We start from the raw sequence: 18655 nt of genomic DNA, 5'->3' as shown, positions 1-18655 counted from the left end.
CAGGGAACAAGCTGCATCAGCCACTTCTCTGTGTGCTTGGTCCCCACCCTTTCCAATCATGGTCTTGTAATGGTTCATCCCTAGAAAAGAAGGGTAGATCGTGTTACCAGAGATATGGCAGATTCACCATAATTGCCCCTGAATTTGCCATGGACTAATGCAAGCAAAGACATTGCAAGTTAATATGTCTTGGGTTTTCATAGGTTCTTACCTTAAAATAAACAAATGGAGATTTTTTTGCTTCCTGCTGTTTAACTCTGATATTGGAATCATTATGATATTTATGGGTGAACAAGGCAACAATTGGCCAAGAGATACAACATAGCTCTAAAGCCTCAGCTGAGGAGGAGGCTTAGTTTCCATTGCTATTATCTATCACTATAAATTTAGCTTTCAGGTCCTAGACATTTTAAAATAACATGTCTAGTGTTAAAATAGGAGAGTATCAGAAAAAGCGAATTACAGGTTACAGGCTTCTAGTATTTGCAGTAATAGAACTATTACCATAATTACACCGGTAGAGTACTCGTTTATGTTGTTATTAGGGGAAAGGGATGGTAGAATTAGGATGTGTGGAAGGAAAACACTGCAGAAGGGGAGCCAAATAGTTTAGCTGGGACAAAGATGGACACTGATGGCTATTGAACACACTCCTGTTTTCAGCACATGGGGTCACCTGTGTGTGTGCGGACCTGAAATGTCCAGTGATTTAGATGAAACCACTATAGGTCACCAATGTCTGGTACAAATGGAAACAAAACACATCCCACAGAAAGGCACAGCCTCACACACAAACCCAAGTTGGGAGCTGATGACTTTTTGTAGCCATTGAACATCTCCATAGTCTTTGCTGGGTGAGAATGGAGATTGACCACGTGACTCCATGAGCTCAGCGCTTCATAGACAGAAGTCCTTCTCCATCGTAGAAAAGATCAAACCCAGACTCTTGCACATTTGAAATGAGACCAAAATAAGGAAAAAAAAAGCCCTTTGCTTTCAGGGGAAAGGTAAATCTCCATTTTGACTTGTTATTTTGCTGTCAGGGCTAAGTGGCCACAGGTACTCACTGGTGTAAATCTACCTCCTGAGTGTCATTGCTGAAAGTCAGTGAACTTGTGCTTCAGTGGCTAAAGATTTATTTGTTTAATGCCTGGTGTCATCAACAAATTCAGGCCAGCAATGACATTTAATCTACAGCCTTGGATCGTCCTTGTTTTTCTTCCCATTCAAACTTATGGCTCAGTGTTGGTGTCTGCCACAAACCAACATTACAGCTGAAGTGAAAGAAGTGATGAATGAACATGAGCTTTGCATGTAGATAATTGGAAGTCCGGCTGAGTAGATCACATTATTTAATGTATCATCATTATATTTGTATTTAAAAGCATCTAAACTACGTTATTTCCTCTATTACTCCGTCTCTGGCTCCAGGGATGAGTCGTGCTACATGTTTTGGAAGACTTGTTTTCTAAAAAATGATGGAGCCACTTGGAGCTTAAATCATTGCTCTGTTAGGTTGGTAAATTGTCCCTACTTGAGAATACTCTTGTTTCAGGAGGAAAAGTCCTTGTTTGGCTGTGCTGCAAGAAGCAGGATGATATTTAATTATGACAATGAAAACTCATCTGGTTTCTCCAAGTGCAGACAATATTGATTTACAGTTCTAATATAGAAAATGTGGAATTAAAAAGCCGGTTTATTTAGAAACTTACTTATTCCTTAAAATGTCTGTTCAGCTCATTTTTAAATTTGATTTCTTATCCCAGGTGAATTACACTGCATTTCTGAATCTCAAGAAGTGCTTGTGCCTGATAACAGCTGATCAAAGTACCAGCATGGTTTGGTCATTTTAATTGCAACATATTTGTTTGCTGCTTTATTGGACAATGGTGTTTACAAAAGAAAGATTAAGAGCACCAGAAACAGAATTACAGAACACAGTTGGTGCACGAGACTTAGTATGGGACCAGAGTCTGTAAGGTCAGAGGAAAATATTACCAGCTTGCAGGCAAAATTAATGTCTGACTCTGAAAAAACCCAGCAAGGAAAATCCGTGCTAGTGCTCCAGCATGACAAATGAACTTAGGCAAGTTGAAGATAATCATGATTATTTAATATTCCACAGCTTTACAACTCGATACTCTGTGGACAAAAGATCAGAAGTCTGCTGAGTCCAAAGTTTTGAATCTTTGGGTCAATATGCTTCTCATGTCTTCAGCGTTTAGTTTAATTTAGGAGGAAACAGTTCTGAGCTAAGATAAGATCTCGGACAAAATTGACGTGGACTCACAACATGGCCTAACATAACAATTTAATCTATCCTGTGCTTCCCCTGAAAGAAGGCTTAATAACTGTGGTATGATTTCACCTGCTGCTTCTAACATTTGCTCATTCTTTTTTCCTGAGCAAATTTGGATTATCAGATGGCAAGCAGCTTTGTTCATGGTAGACAAACTTGAATTCATTTAGGATTAATAACAATGGGTTCAATCTTTGATTCAATGGCAGTCTTAATGAATGGAGTCTTTGGAAGACAAACGTTTGTTTGTGTTAAAGAGAAATAATCAATTCTCCATTTTAGGGGATATGAGGTGCTTGTAGCACATATCACAAAATATTTTCCCTATGTATCCAGCCCTGGGTATACAAACTGCAGGAATGTTCCTCAAGCCCTGGGGTTGCAAACATGGACCATTATGACCTTGTAATTTCAAAATCTGAAGTTTCACAATGAATTATTTGGTGTGAGAAAAAACATACCTCTTACTCACAGTACTCTCAGGTCGTCTTGGTGTTCTGATGCTGGGGAGTGTGGAGAGAGGAGGGTCCACGTCGCTGCGATGCATCAGCAGCTGTAGGTCAAGACAGGGTGGATCCGATGGATGAATCGAGGCTGGATCTGCATTTTGGCCCAGTCCTCACCATTGTCTTAGATATGGGCATCTTCCAAATTCCTGTGGGAAATCCCGCATCCTTCATTACTTCTCCTGTCTCTTGGGAAGGAACTGGAGCACACGTCACCCCCGTGCCCAGCCAGGGAGGGCTGTGCTGCCCAAAGCCAAGTGCCCGCTGACCTCAGGGAAAATTAGCAGGCTTCAGGAAATTTACCCCGCAGGCAGTTTTACCCTGGAAAAACATCACACACGTTGCTAGAGTTTAGGACAACAAATTAGAGCATTTAATATGCACTGGAAGCTTTTTTTTTCCCTTCCCCATACCCGCTCCCCCCCCCCATACCCAGTAACATCCAGTTGCTTAATTCCATTTGAAATCACCCCTGGTTAGGCACCTAAATAATCTTGTCCTTCATGCCTGTCAACATCTTGAGGCACCTAACCACCTTTAGAGATGTGGTGTGAAAGCTTGTGAACGATGCAATCGAGGAGGGAAACAAAAGACAAGTATCCCTATTTGCCGCCCAAGAATCCACAAAGAATGCTGCTTCAGCTCTGCTCTGATTTCTAATTAGATTATGAGTGATGTAGGACTCTGAAGCCAAGCTGGAGTTTGTGCTAGCACTTTGCATGTATGAATGACAAAGGGACACCACTTTCATATTGATTTAGGCAGGCCAGTGGAAGAATGTTTAAACATCAAGTGCTTGATGTCCCAGTTTGCCAGAGCACCTGGAAATATCAAATTAATTCCAGGTGTTCTACCATTAAGACAGGCTTGCTGCTTTTACAGCCACACATACAAAATGTGGCTCCCAGTTCCACAAATAAAAACGGAGTGGTTTCTGCTCCTAATACCTCGATAACTCTGACATATTGCAAGTTCTGGAAAGAATTTTAATCTACATAGGTTTTTTTTTTTTTAAAGGGGAGGGGAGCGAGGGGGGAGGGATTTTAAATGTGCTGCATACAATTTGTGATGGTCATCTCTAAAATGCAGCTCCATTATCCTTTTCCATTTGGAATGAATGAGGCTAATTAATTTCAGGCCATACTTGATGAGGTCAGCACCATACGAAGGGTGCGTGCTAGACATTGCTAATCTCTTTCAGCTGAGAGTGATGAATTAAAGATGAAGCATTCCTTTGCAGGCCTAATTTAGAATGTATATCAAAAACCTACAGCAAATAATACTATACCCTACAACAAAGGAAAACTTGTTCTCTCAGGCTCCCATGTAGGGTTGATTTTAAAGGCATTTTCATTTCGCTTTGGAATTCCAGCTGTGGATGGGTGAAACAGTTCAGAAAATTCAAGCTTTCTCTCTTTCTATTGCTTTTATGGACACAAGTAGGCAAGGGGGGGCTAAGGGGAGAGCAAAACTAGTCAGTGTTTGATCCTGTATATCCTGTGATTCTGACTGTACGCCCGGTGTTTAGGAAAGCTCCCAGGGACGTGTGCTCCCCAAGTACCTGTGACGTGACACACGCCCCCCCCACGGCCCACACTGAAATTTTACTGTTGGGTGTTTTTTCAGTCTGAGGGGAAAGCAATCAAAGGTCCCCTTCGGTTCAGCATCATCCCGAGGATATTTTGTTGCAGGCAGGAAACAGGCCGGGTCCAGCAGTTCTTCTGGGTCACCCAACAAGGACACAAGAGTTTCCAAGCCATCACAGAGCTGTATTTCTCCATAGGGAAAAACATCTCCCTGTGCAAAAAGGTCCCATCACACCTAGAAGCACAGATAGCGAAATTTAAAGGAAAAAGTCACCGCGAAAACAATCAGGTCTGGAATCGGAACAAATTGCTACAGGGCTCCCAAATTTTCTAGAGTGGAGGCTCAGCCAAGCTTTGCTACCTTTCCCTTAGGCAAATCTGCCCACAAAGCCCATAGGGGTTTTCCCTGAGTGAGGGACTGCGGGATTTGGCCCCGTGAGCAGCAAGAAACTCATTTTGGTAAAACAGGGGCTTAAGAAATCCTAATCCAGCCTCGGAAGGAGGCTGCAAACAATAGACCACCATCCTCCCCACAACTTCCCTCTTTAATACCTGGCAGTTTCTTGGAATTCTTGACAGGTTGCTGCAGCGAGTCGAGGTTCCCAACTGGTGGCCATAAGCGGCTGCCGTCTTTGTATCCCAGTAGTCCTCATTAGAACAAAGCTGCTTCGAATTAAATCCAATCTACATGCCGAATCAATCTTTCAACCCTTTGATTGCTTCTGAAAATATTTATATTTCTTAATAATGCACATTTTGTCCCAGAGCCTGTGATTAAACCCAGACAAGGTCCAGAGAAGCCTGAAGTATATGTGGAAGGGGTTATTTTGGACAGGAAAAGAAAGATAAAGAACACAGGTTTTTCCTATTGTGAAACCATTAGAGTGTATAAATCTAGCAATTGCAGTTGTATAAGCATCAGAGTGGGGTTGTAATAAATACAGATTGGAGTATTATAGTAACCAAATGGAGTTTATGGATTATGTTCACTAGTTCATATTTCTCAGCTACTACAATCTAACTAGCATCATGCTGCACTCGCCTCTGTTAATATTCCCTATTAATATTCTCTTTACATGTTCGTGGGGGGAAAAAAGAAGTTAGGATTCAACTGCTGCTCTGTGTAAAACAAATATGTTTAAAGAATCATGCCCTCCAAAGAAAAAAAATAAACATGGTGATGCTGTAAAGCGACTGCGTTCGAAGGGCGCAGGCTGTGGCTGGCTGGAATCGGCCCACTCTGCTCAAAGTTAATAACTTCCATCTGAGTGGAATCTGGTCCTAATGCAGGGCATTTGCTGCGTGAAAATTAGGGTGTAAAAATGAAGAAAACAACTGCTGCTATCCCTTACCCTGGTAAATTTTTTAGGTGGTAAATAATAAGCTTTGGCAGGAGATGAGAAACGCACGAAGGCTTTGTGGTAAACAGCACATTATTCCCTTCACAAAAAGTAGCATACAAAAAGTAACATACCTCACAGGTGAGAAGTCTGGAGATGAAGGGAAGGATACATTCCTTGGCTAAGGAGTAACCCAGATAGGGCCTGATCCTCCAGAGTGGGAATTTGACATCGATTAAGAAGGTAGTGGTGGCTGGGGACACAGATCAGATAAAGGCTCTGTACCTGTCTCCCTCCCTAAACACAAATGACTGCCCTTGTCTCTAATAAAAGGGAAAAATTGACTTTGGAAAACACACCATGATAAAACTCCTTGGATAAAATAGTGCACTGCCTGGGTGAGAGGGAAAGAAATCCTAGAAACTAAAAGTATAAAATGCTTATTTAATATCATTGCTATTAGCAGCATCAGATGGTAAACACAGGTAATATGCTTCAGCAGTGGGCTGGTAAACCCTTGTGGTACCTTTCCTTGTGGCAGTTTCCCCTTTTATAAAGGAGAGAAAGAAATATTCTCAGTTAAAATATTATTCACTGATTCTTTCTTCACACAGTTCATTATATTAAGCTGTAATTTCCTAAATATGTTGTGGGGTGGTATTATTGTTATACATACATCCTGAGTCTTGATAGCTATTTTGCATGAATGCATGATTTGGATTCTCGGTCTTTAGGGTAGAGAGAATGGGGTTTATATCATCACCATAAATAAGGGGAGAGAAGAGATTTAAAAATCCTCTCATAAATAGGGATGGATCCAAAATCTAATGACATGCATGAAAATCCATTTTGGATCAGGCCCCCAGCAGAACACTGTGTTATATAACCAGTATTTTCTGAATATCTTCTATTGTTTGACAACCCTGATTTCACACTGAACTTAGAGTTCATTTCCGAACAGAAGCTTTTTGTACAGAAACTTTTAATCGTATCCCTTCGTGAACACACACATACCATCGAGGATATTGTCTTATTAAAGAGTTTAAGCCTAAAGGTGTATGCCTATTTTTAAAAGAAATTTTCTGATTGTAGATAACTGCTCAATTTGATTTAGTGTCCAATGATAGTGATGGGGTTGATAACTGAGCATTCATCGGTAATTCATCTTGTGCTAGTAGAAATTTACAGCAAAGCAGTGCTTTCCCAACACTGACAAGTCCTATTAATCTTCTTCAGACACATTTCAATAGGTGTCTCCATCTGTGCCCAACATCTAAACACTCTGGCATCACTGGGGACTTGGAGACACCTTCATTTCAGGTTACACCAGTGAAAATGTGATACTAGATTGTACTCTATTTTTAACCTAATTCTCTCTTTTCATTCAATTAGCCTTTCTTGCCTGCATTTTTCTACTCATGTGTAACATCCTTTTCCCAGGAAGAGCTTAAAAATGAGATTTAGTTACTTAAAGAGACAGAATCTGCCAGGGCAAGAGCAACCAAGATCTTAATACGTAAAAGCAGAATAATAAAGCTCACTGACAGAGCGTGGAGACGGAATCGCCATCCACCAAACACCTCCTGCGTAGCATTCCCATCATATTCCCCTCCTGATGCACCTCTTGCAGGCACCGTTCAGTTAGGGCAGGTCTGAAACCAAACACCCCAAAAATTCAAAACAACCGCACAGCGCTTGGGCGTTGAAACCCAAAACACCTCTGTTTGTTCACTCGGCACGGGGATCCCCACCATACATCGCCACTCCGCTTTACACGTACAGCTTAATGCATGAACAAACACAGAGCAGTCAAATTACAGCAATAACATTTATGGGTGGATTATGCTCCAACTTCCTCGCTTATTATTAAAAGCGAGTCGATTGCGGAGCACATGGAAGAGGTAGGGTGCAAATGCAGGCGAATTTGCACTCGGAACCAAATGTTGTTTTTTCACTTTCAAAGCTGCGATGAGTTTGCGAGCAGACGCAGCGCAGCTTTAAAGCTTACTCATTCAAAAATGTGTGTTTGGGTTCTCTTTTTTTTTTTTTTTTTTTCCTTTTCCCCTCCCCTCCTTACTCCGTTTACGTTCGCCTCTCAAAGCGGAGCAGATGCACACCATTTGGGTTTGGGTGGCTCCTACTTGCTCTGAACTTTCTTCTGAAAAGAGCAAACCGTGAGCCGTGCGTCTGCTCCGCGACTCGGAGGCAGCTTCAAACTTTGTTTCTGGCTTTATGAAGTTCTCTCGTGAGTCGTATTATAGATCTAAATGACCTTATTGTAGGTGGCAAGTTTAAATGTGCCATATTAATAACTTGTTATCCAAGACAAATTAAGTCCTTATGTGTCAAAAGCACTCTGCTCTGGATTACCTACAAGACAAGTATTTATTGAATAAACGTTGGATCCAATTTCATTTTAATGTGACTGACTGTATGCTGCAGCCCCTTAGAATGAGATAAAAACGCTCAAACCTACAACTGCGTTGCAACATTACACCTAACTTGTCTATTTCTATTATTGTCTTTTTGATGTGGGATATCAAAAGTGTTTGGGGGTTTTAAGGATTTGTTATTATTATTGTTATTATTTTTTTTCTGAAGAGCAAGGAGAGAGATAGAAAAAAAGACTGGCATTCAGCCTAAAGAGAAATCATTGAAACAAATTAATCCTATGCCGTTTAAATTGACATGGTAATCCATCATCAGCAAAGGGAAACTCTGAAAGCAATCTAGAATCTGCAGTGTTCTTTCACTGGCCCTCAGGCACAAAGACAGACAGTAAAAGAGGAAGGGGAAGAAAAAAAAAATCATAAAAGTTAGCAGCACCTTAGCAAAGGGAAGGGCTGAGAGAGCAGCTTTCACTTTTTCCTGCTTTCAAGCACCCAGCTCGGGAAAGAAACGCTGATTAACCCCCAGCCATTCCCCACGAACGTTTACTCGTGTGTGTCAGATCATCTTCGGCTGCTGAGATATGAGTAATTTCAAATAGTGCAGAGCCCCCATCCTGTATAAACTCCACCACTGAAAACTCTGCCAAACGTCAACTTGGGCATTTCTGCTTACAGAGGGCCTTTTATTAGCCTAAACTTGATCATTCCAAATGGACAATAAATTCTATCTTCACAGCCCTGGAGAAAAGAGCTGTACTATCCTTGGGAGTTTAATAGCCAGGATTTTCATAGAGCTAGGATGAAAAAAACTGGGGGGGGGGGTTTATTTGGATTTGGGCTTGGGGTATTTTTTTTGCCTATCCCCCGCTTTCTCAGTGGGGCTATCCACTATAATATATGTTTCCCAAGAGATTTTTCAAACTAGTTTTAAATATCTGAAGTGATGAGACTTGGTGCACCTTTAAAATTTTATTAGGCTTATGGTCAGAAGAAAACATAAACCTCTTGGGCCTTGAAAGCCCATTGCAATACAGCCATTATCCCTATAATGTCAATAGAGCTACAAAATTCTCTAGAAATAAACCCTTTAAGAACAGCTTTCCCTGCTCCATGTTTTCTTTTAAGGTCAGTGGTGCATCACTTTTTTGGAAAACGTTTCCCCTCTCTGGCCAGGTTTAGCAATGTGAAATAGAATGTATATTACTAAATGAATAGGTTTAATTTTAGACACTGAAAAAATAAATAGAAGAAGAGAGCGAGGGCAGGAATAATACCTTTCAGTTAGAAACAGACATAGTAGAAAGAAAAAGTCAGAACTTTAGTGCCAGGGGCAAAGGGGTGAAAGGCTGGCTAATATGAACCATATCCAACATCTGCCCTATTTTAATTTAGCAGGGATAAAGTTTCTTCTTTTTTATTATTAAGAAAACTTTATGTGGCAGAGAAAGCCATGAGCTATGTTATCAAAACTGTTTTATTGTCACACTGAAACTTAGAGCTATTAAGAATTGGTGGGGCAAAGAGATAAAAACTCCCCTTCTCTCTCCTTTTATAATCTGTGACAAGCCTGGGCTCAGGTCCTGCTGACTTGGGTGTCCTTTTCATGTCTTTATGAAGTACTGCACTTGGGGCTGTAATATAAAGGGGAGGTTAATTGTTCAGGATGGGTCCAAATGATTGATTCTCCAGGTTAAAAAAAAAAAATTAAATAAAAAAATCTGAATATTTAAAACAAAATACTGACACAGTAGTCGCCCTTGGAGGTGAGCGATGGTGGTGGTGTACAGCAAGTGTAAAGAAGGGCTGGACTGGGGACCTGTATGAGAAACAGCCCAAATTGCCAGATTGGAACATGATCTCACTCCATCTAAGAGTTTTCCACCTCAATAGTGCAAATTCCGCTATAAAATAACAAAGTATACTGAACCGCATGTGAGTAGCTGTAGGAGTAAGAGAGCAAATTGGTTTCGGACAAAAGAAGGATGAATACCTTTGGATAATCTAAAGTTAAAATTTGATTGAAAGCATAACATTCCTCTAAGCATCAATATGCTTAGGATCCAAAATATGGTTATTTTATTACCAGTTAATGCTTAGATCAAAGCAAAACACTGTAGCTGGAAGGGACATTCTCTCTGGAAATAAAGTTCCATGTAATTATTTCCTATTAAAAACTAAAACTGGTCTTAGATTCAAAAATTTGGGCTTCCTTACATGTGATATAGTGCAAGCTTGTCAAGAGAGAGCAAACGTGTCATTTTTCACCGTTTGCTGGTATCTCTCTAATTTAAAGTTTTCGGTTTAGCTTTAACCCTTTGAATGTGAAAGATTCTCTTCCAGTTTACCTCTATCAAGCAAGGGGGACTGTTTTGGATTATATCAACTAATTTCTTAGAAACAGAAATTAGAATTTGGTATAAACTAACATAAATTTAGATAAAGCCTGTAAATGTAAGGACGTGAGATGTAAAGAAAATGATATGGCGATGAGTAGGCAGCTGAAACTTAAACCTTAAATTGTAAACAAGGGTTTCACTCTTGGGCAAAACAGCTCATCTTAATTCAGTTCGGGACATGGAGTTTAAAATATGCACTCAAAATACTTCCAAGAAAGCTGCAACCTTTCAGAGGAGAGAGATAAGACTGTATTTTAATTATGAGGTTATAAATATGCGATCGATTTAATTTTTTTTAACCATCTCCGAATGTGCTATGTAACACCGTTCAGATGCAGTTATACATTTATCTGTCTGCCTCTATTCCTGCACAGGCTTTTGTTTTTATTTTATTCTGGTTTGGGTTTTTTCCTGATAGCTCAATCTCTATTTATGGCATTGCTGAAGCAGGCCCTGGGAAAAAAAGGAATCTATCTTTCTGCATTTATAAACTACCAAGGAATAAACAGGGAACGGTTCTTTTTTACAACTGATGGGTTGGTATTATAAGTAGCAATATGAAATATTTAGACACGTTATTTCAAGCTTCCCGGCTGCTTCTGATTCTGCTAATTATTTTTGATCTGTCACTCAGAAATAAAAAAAAATAAATAAATAAAACTTTAAAGGGTTCATTAGGACTGCAGAAAGGCAGAAGAGTCAGATATAAGGCAGCAATTATAATTTGGTTTTAACATGTTTTTTTCATTTTTTGCTGACTCCTCAGCTATATTGTTTAGTAGAAGGATGGCTACAATATACTTCTGCATTAAAGCTTGTTAAATAGGGAAGAAGCTGAGACATTCAGCTGGAATATTGTTTGCTAGCTCAATTAGTATCCCAAGAATTTGAAAGTACAATAAATGTATCTGAAGATCATATCTAAACATACTTACCAAAAAGTACCCACCTCTCTCAGCAGTTCACATATTTCTGCCTTCTGACTGGGAGGGAAAAAAAAAAAAGGCAGTTCGATGTATAGGTTAAGATTGGCGTGTGGCAGGGTTTGTGTGAGATACAAAGAAATCCATATTTCACTCAACAATTTCATTGCTTAAACATATAGTTTAGAAGCATCTTTTCCTTAAACATGTGGTTCAATAACACTTTCTTCAAAGGAACAATTCAATGTGTTAAAAGATTTAAGAACAAAGAATGTGCTGCAAAATGCAAATTCCTCCAGTGTTATACTGTGTATGCAATTATGTATGTAGGCAGATAGATATAATTTGAGAGTTATTAACTTTCAACATCAATGATGTACCCTGAATCAATACAATGTAACTACCTATTAAAATATAAACCAGGTGTGTTCCCAGGCAAATACAGTCTGAGAAGCTTTTCTAGATTTTTTTTTTTTCTTTAAAGATTACAGCTCTACTGTGGACAAGAAGCTCAAGCGATTGGTACTGGTCCTAAAGATGGAGATTGCTTTGCTTTTTGCTGATGGTTCTAGAATGTTTCATTTCCCAGAGGTTGGGAAAAAAATATAAATTTAAAAACAATAAACAATAATGAAATGGTTTAAAGGGGACGAATTGTCTCACAAACATCCGCACAATTATGCACCTCCCGACGCATGGGAAAGAGAAAAGTTCCCTATTTCCATTTTTCCTTTGGCTCAAGGGAGGGAAAGAAGGGAGCAGAAATCATTTTAAGCTTGGCCCTCCCGTCTGATCGACCCCTCTCGCAAATCCCTTTCTCCTGCCCGCCCTCCCTCGCTCCCCCGAGCACACAGCCCGGCGCAGTTAACCTTGGAGCGGCGCCGGGGAGGGAAGGGTTAATGAAACCCAGCTCTTTACGACCTCCAGGGTCAGACTCTTCCTATCTGCAATCTAAGGAATTAGGTAAGGAGGTTATAAGATTATAGTGAAAGGAGTTATAGGCCCTCGTAGCCTCACACCTGAACATATTGGGCTAATCCACTGGGATTCTTAAAAATCGCTTCAGCTATGGAAAACTGTTAATTAGGCTGAGTCTGTCCCGAGGTTTCCTGTTGCATTAGTGATCCAGCCGAGCTGCCTGCACTCTATAGGCTCACATGAAATGCTCTTAATATGCCTATATTTTTTGTCCCTTCTCCACGACCAAAATCAGCATCAGCCCCTGACCTCGGGGAAAAAAAGCAAAGCTGGGGGGAAATTCAGCCCGAGGGATGAACAAAAGTCACCCCTGCCAGTCCCTGAGCCCTGGGTGCCCGGTAGGCTATTTGCAGCTGTTTCTAACTTCAGTGTTTGTTTACAGTAGCAAAATTAGCACTTGGAGAAGAAGTGAAAAGCTGTTTTCACATCAGTTTTACTCCTCGGTTCCTAGTTTGAGATGCCTTTCCTCCCTCACAGCATTCATCATCATTTAAAGTGCGGCTCAAACTTTCTGTCGCTCCTGTGACTTGGTTCTCTGCAGTCGCATCCCATTTTCTGCTATGAAAAACACGCGGAGAGAAGGTAATGTGTGAACACGGCCCAAACATCACGGATTCGAGGCAAAAAAAAATAATAATAATCCCCAGCATCCCTACAGAACGTGTTTTAAGGTCGCTTGGCAGAGCCCTGCCCTACTTCCAGCATTCTGCCCTTTGGCACTCGGACATTTGCTCGTCTCCAGAGAAGTTTTCTTTAATCTGCCGAGACACCCCAGGGCTGTACCTAATCCACGGCTGAATTGCTCCCTACGACAGATAAAATCCTGCAGCAGCAACTCCCCAACTTCAATACTTAAAGTAGGGGTTCGTTTTAACCATTTTGTCATTTGCAGAAATGCTGGGGGTTTTCAAATTTTTTCTTATGCCACTTGTGGTCACCCTCGAATGGCAGTAATCTGTAGATTACATATTACGAGCCTTGTGATTACGTGGCTAAAATGAGGTGGTTAAAAGCTAAAATCCATTTTACTCACCACATTTGCTTGTGGGGAGAGGGGGAGAAGGAGAGGGGACGACAAACTTGTAGGAGAAGGATTTAAACCTCTCGGATGTGAGGTGGATGTGCCCTCGCTTCTCCTGTTAGAGCCCTCCCTGCCTGGTGGGTACACGGGGCTGGGGACCCCTCAACATCATCTCCAAGGCAGGCACCCGGTTACTCCAGCCCTCCTGTCCTTTCCCTCGCTCCTGAGTCTTTTGTCCCCATTTTCGTGGTGTCTCAGTTTTGCTCCATAGAGGCGACTTTTCTCTGCTACTCCTGGATTTGCTCTGTAGCATTTCTGGGCTCCTACGCTCCAGCTCTCCCCCCGTTTGCCTCTTTCATGTGTGTCCCTGATCCCTCTCCAGCTGATGTGATTCTTTAGAAATGTGGGTCTTATCCCGTCCCTACCTTTGCCGGGTCTGATTAGATATTATTTTTTCATTGGCTCTGCTACAATGGGTTCCTCCCTTTAATCTCTCGGTATATTTTCCCCCTCCCGGTATAACCAAATCCATGAAATTCACAGCCTCTCTCTTTGACACGACTGGCTCGTCTAATCACTCCATATCGATTTCCCTAACTCTTTTCATCCAGCTGAAGACACATCTTAAAACACTCCAAGCCAGAGTGTGCTCTTTGCTTTATACACACTAATAAAATGATTTACCCTTCTCTCTCTGCTCTCCTCACAGGAGAAAATCGTTCGAGTCGCGGCTATTTGTGTGTGATCAGTAAATATTTAGTGTGGCGACATCCTCAGCTCCTCTCCTGATCAATACGCAACCCAACAGGAGGTGGACTATTGTCCGGGTAGTGACTTGCTGAGATCTCCTTTAGATGAATTCTTTGCCCCCCATACGGTCTGTTATGATTTATCTTCGAAGGTAACCAATAAAGAGAAATTGAGTCTTTAAAAACGTCTGTTTCTAACCTGTTTACCGTGCCATTAAAGCACCTAAGCAAGGAATGGCTTATTCACCCCCGTCTCCCGTATCCCTGGGATGGGCTGACACATCCAGAACGCTGCTGGGAAATGGGTATCAAAGCAGGCGGCCGCCGCACTGTTGCCCCGCATCCCAGAACCCCTCCATTCCCTCTCCCCGACCCCTCCAGCAAAACCCCGTCCTGTCTCTGCGGTGCAATGTCACGATAAAGGGGCGATACCCCGGTCGCACCCTGCAGCATCTCCGGGCACGGGGCACGCTCCCACAGTCTCTGATGGAACGAAGTGTCCAGGGACGGAGGGTGCCCCAGCAACTTCCAGCCCACCTCCCTCCTCCTCCTCATCGCATCCCGCAGCTCTGCCTGCCCCAGGACCAGGCTGAGGCAGGGCTGGGGGCAGAGCGCTTTTTTGTTTGTTTGTCTGTTTAGGGTTTGGTTGGTTTTTTGGTTTGTTTTTGGTTTTTTTTTTTTTCTGAACGAGATGGAAAATCTGCAGTGAAGAGGAAAAAATAATAATAATGGAAATGGAGAAGAGCTTAAAGCCCGTTTCCTGTGGTTAACCATAACGAGAGCTTTCCCAGGGTGATAAAATGGGCAGAAAGAGAAGTTCGCGTGTGTATGTGTATGTTTCATCTTGATCTGCTATTTCACTCCTGGGGAAGTCCATGGCTGGAATAGGAAATATTTCCCCTTGTAATTACCCCAGGACTGTGCTGTGCCCGGTGAGATGTCTGAGACAGCTCTGCCTGGTGTGCGGGTGCCTGCCTTTGATGCAGGCTGGGTGCCTGTACACAATGGCTACACAGTTATATCTGTATCGTCTGTGTGTGCTCACTCACATCATGTCCTGCAGCCCACAGAGGTGCCCAGATATTTATTTCATTCCCATGTTTGTGCGTTTGCACCTCAGTTATAGGTCGAAGGCGTTTATCTCTGTAAATGGACATTGCCTGCACAGGCGCTGCATAAATCCATGGCTGTGTATTACAGATGTGCGACTGTTATTCAAATCTAAAACCAGCTACATCCACCTGTTAACTTTGTTTAGAAACCACTTTCACTAATGGCTTTTCGCTAACTTACTCAGCCCGTTACTCGAGTATAGGAGGCAATGGAGGGGAAAAATCCATATGAAACCTTGCTCATAGCCTCTCTTCGAGAGGACACTTTCCACACCTTGCCTAGACAGGGCTCCTATAGAGCGCTTATCTCTCGAATATATCTTTATACTAATGCATACTTAATTGGTCTGTCTTGACTGTCCATATAAAACAATTTAATTAGGGTGCTTTCTGCTTTGGAAAGAAAGAGAAAAAAAATCTGCCCAGCATTTATTGTATTTAGCACCAATACAGGCAGAAAATGTTGCACAAGTTTTTGGTTGAAAGAGCACCTATGTGTCCATTGAAGGGCGTTGATCCGAAAAGACAGAGAGGACAAGTAAAATCGATTTGAAGCAACCCTCTCTGTCCCTTTCACACCATTCAGACACTCCATTCCTTCTAAGACAAAGACCCAGCGCCTTGGGAATGCTGGCAAGGGGGTGGGGGGGGAGGAGGAGGAAAAAAAAGGGGAAAAAAAAAAAGGAAAAAAAGCTTCAATCCCCCCAAGCAAAAGGGAGAGCTCTGAAATTCCTTCATATTGCTGTTATTTACCCCTCAAGATATGTTCAACTCCAGGATTTTCTTCAATTCGGCGTCTAACACTGCTGCTGCGAGGAATGTCCCTGGAAGGGGAGGAGGTAATTATGGCTATTAGTGCTGCGAGCCCAACCGCAACCTTGGTCACTCGCAGGCTTTTAGGGTTAAAATAGCCCTCACCTCTGACCCCTGCGGAGCAAAGTTGTAGCTATTGCCATAAGTTGGGCCAAAGTTTTCAAATCCAGGGCTGGGCAACACCGGAGGGGGGGAACTTCTCCCTGGAATTATTTTTGGTTGGGATTTAAATCATCTTTAGTCTATTTAATTACCTTTCCCTCCTCATTTGGCCAAACAATCCCTTTCGGAGAGGTGGGGGGGATTTCAAAATGCCCTGCTCTCACTACCTTTTCCACTGCTCTTTCCATTTAGGTTTAATTTGGCAGATTGTTTTCAAGCATGAAAATGGTTATCATCAAACTAAATTACTGGGTCAGTCTTTCATCCACAGATCTCAAGAATAAAGGAGGGGGGGTGTCGGGGAGAGCTCCCCCCTTCAGACTTTCTCCACCATGACCCGTTCAGCTTCACAAAAAAAGGAGAGTTTGGAAAAATGAAGAAAGGACGAAAAGCTTGGATTTGTCTCCTGTTCTTTCTGCACACCTTCATGATCCTCCTCTGCAAGGAAGGATTTTGGAAAGGGGGGGGGGGAGGCTCAAAGTGAGGAGGGGAGGGAGCCCACAGATGCAAGTACCCCTCTGGCAATAATAAAAATTCATTCAAGTGGACTATGTCTCCATCTTCCATGTACTGATTAGACTTAACAAGAGTGGAAACTTGTGTAGACCATATTTATGGTATTAACAAGCAGTTAAAAGATTTATCCTTCTTCTGATCAATATTGTTCGTGCCCGGTCCTTCCCCCCCACCCCCCGGGCCCTCCCCGAAGGCTGCAATGACAATCGCCTTCATACTTTTTCATCACCGATCGAGGTGGCAAAACCCTTTTGTAATTTTCATTAGCCCAGTAAACATGCAATTAACATGCAGCACTGTGGTTAACTTAATTCCTGTTTTAAGGCAAGGACAAGCAAGAAATGGAAGAGCGTTTGTTCCATTTGTCAAGTATGACACACTCCCTACCCTAACAGTTTCTTAAAATAAAAGCTCGGCTCCCCACCACCACGACCACCACCCCTCTTTCCAGAAACCCCCCACACTGATACACACACACACAAAAAGGAGCAGGAATCCATTAGTTGGAGAGTATTCTCCTGCCAAAGGCGGTATAATGTATTCCAAATTTTCCCAAGCCCTCACTGTACTGGGGTCCCGTTGCCCCCACTCCTCCCCCCCCCACCCAGGGGAAAGAGGCTGACGCGCTGATATTTCTCGTGGGCGAAAGATTTAGCCTTTTCCTAACCGTATTTTTTTTTAATAAAATAAAACTAAACGTGCTTCCCATGTCTAAAAGTTGCCATGTTTGTGAAGGGGGTGGGGAAAAATGTCTCCAAGGGTTTCAATTAGCAACAAATGATTATTGCAACGGATTTTTGGTAATGAAAAAATGTGGAGTACCTCTTTCGAGCCGGGATCTCAGGGGCAGTGAGAGAGAGAGAGAGGGGGAGAGGGAGAGAAGGAGAGAGAGAGAAAGAGGTTGCTGATTAGCTCGGATTCTTTCCCAACTTGCTTTAGCGTGTGCTTGCGTTCCCTGCCGACCCTACACAGGACACTATATATTTTTTCCCCTTCGGTGCATGTGTTGATAGTTCAGCCTGTAGTTGTTTGCGGTTGGCTTTTTTTTTTTTCCTTTTCCTTTTTTTTTTTTCCTGCCGGGGAGGGGGGAGGTGGAAAAGGGGGGGAGGGGGGGCTGAAATCGGTCGCATCCATCCTACCCCCACAGTCATTAACTTAGGAGATTTCCCTCTCTTATTTTTTTTCTCCCCAATTGGAAGGGTGGGTTGTGAATATTTTTCTTTTTTTTTTTTTTTTCCCCTAAGTCTCGCCTTTCCAGCTCCAAACAAGGTGTAGCGAGACGCTCTTCCTTCTAAGGAATGAAATGAGACAAGGATCACTCAAAGACATCTCCTACCTTGGGCTTGGGGATTTTTTCTTAAAGGCAAGGCGCACATTCCTAAGCAGCTGTGTACAAAGCCCCCCCTGAAATCTTGTCTGTGTAAAGTTAGAGTGTGTTCAGGTTTTTTTTTTTTTTTCCTCTCTCTCCCAAGGCTGATCGCTAATAATACATCGAAAGCACTTCCCTTTAGGTTGTGGGAAATCTATTCCCTTCACCTTGCCTCCTTTTTTTCCCCCCTGAAGGCTGTAACTTTACTTTTTTTTTTTCTCTCTCTCTTTTTTTTTTTTTAATCAGTTTGCACAATCGCTTAGATAAACACCAAGAAGGAGACTTCTCTTTAATTACCCAACGCACATCTTTCTGGGGGGCAAACAGCGGTCTGATTTTTTTTTTGTTTGTTTGTTTCTTTCACCTGCCAAACTAAAGGAGAGGTAGAAAAAGGAAGATGCAAGCGATTTGGGACCTTGAACAAGGCAAATATGGTTTTGGTATGTTTACTTATAGTTTTTTTTCTTCTTCTTTGACACTTTTTTCGGGCAATGT

At 42.1% G+C, this 18655-nt stretch overlaps 1 protein-coding gene and 1 long non-coding RNA gene across 8 annotated transcripts in view; one reads left to right on the top strand and one right to left on the bottom strand.

Annotated features, from left to right (window-relative positions):
* Window positions 1–28: 28 nt before the first annotated feature.
* LOC116793046 overlaps window positions 29–18655 on the bottom strand; it is a 22159-nt gene continuing 3532 nt past the window's right edge. For 3 of the 5 annotated variants that reach the window (XR_004359363.1, XR_004359364.1, XR_004359365.1), the window contains 2 exons: window positions 2772–11500; window positions 29–80 (listed from right to left, as the gene is read on the bottom strand). This is a non-coding gene — a long non-coding RNA (uncharacterized LOC116793046). The remainder of the gene's footprint in view (window positions 81–2771; window positions 11501–18655) is intronic. The other 2 variants (XR_004359367.1, XR_004359366.1) reach the window with 2 other exon arrangements.
* Window positions 17677–18655, top strand: part of NR2F2 (nuclear receptor subfamily 2 group F member 2) — a 14914-nt gene continuing 13935 nt past the window's right edge. Inside the window, exons 1-2 of one of the 3 annotated variants that reach the window (XM_032700597.1) lie at window positions 17677–17691; window positions 18539–18600. In XM_032700597.1, coding sequence (XP_032556488.1) covers window positions 18558–18600 — 43 coding nt within the window. In that variant the 5' untranslated portion in view covers window positions 17677–17691; window positions 18539–18557. Of the gene's footprint in view, window positions 17692–18067; window positions 18601–18655 lie in introns of those variants that run through there. The other 2 variants (XM_032700596.1, XM_032700595.1) reach the window with 2 other exon arrangements.

This window comes from Chiroxiphia lanceolata, chromosome 12 (assembly GCF_009829145.1).
Source record: "Chiroxiphia lanceolata isolate bChiLan1 chromosome 12, bChiLan1.pri, whole genome shotgun sequence".
Taxonomy (NCBI): domain Eukaryota; kingdom Metazoa; phylum Chordata; class Aves; order Passeriformes; family Pipridae; genus Chiroxiphia; species Chiroxiphia lanceolata.
Note: the sequence above shows the minus strand (reverse complement) of the source record. Positions and strands in the feature narration are given on the sequence as shown.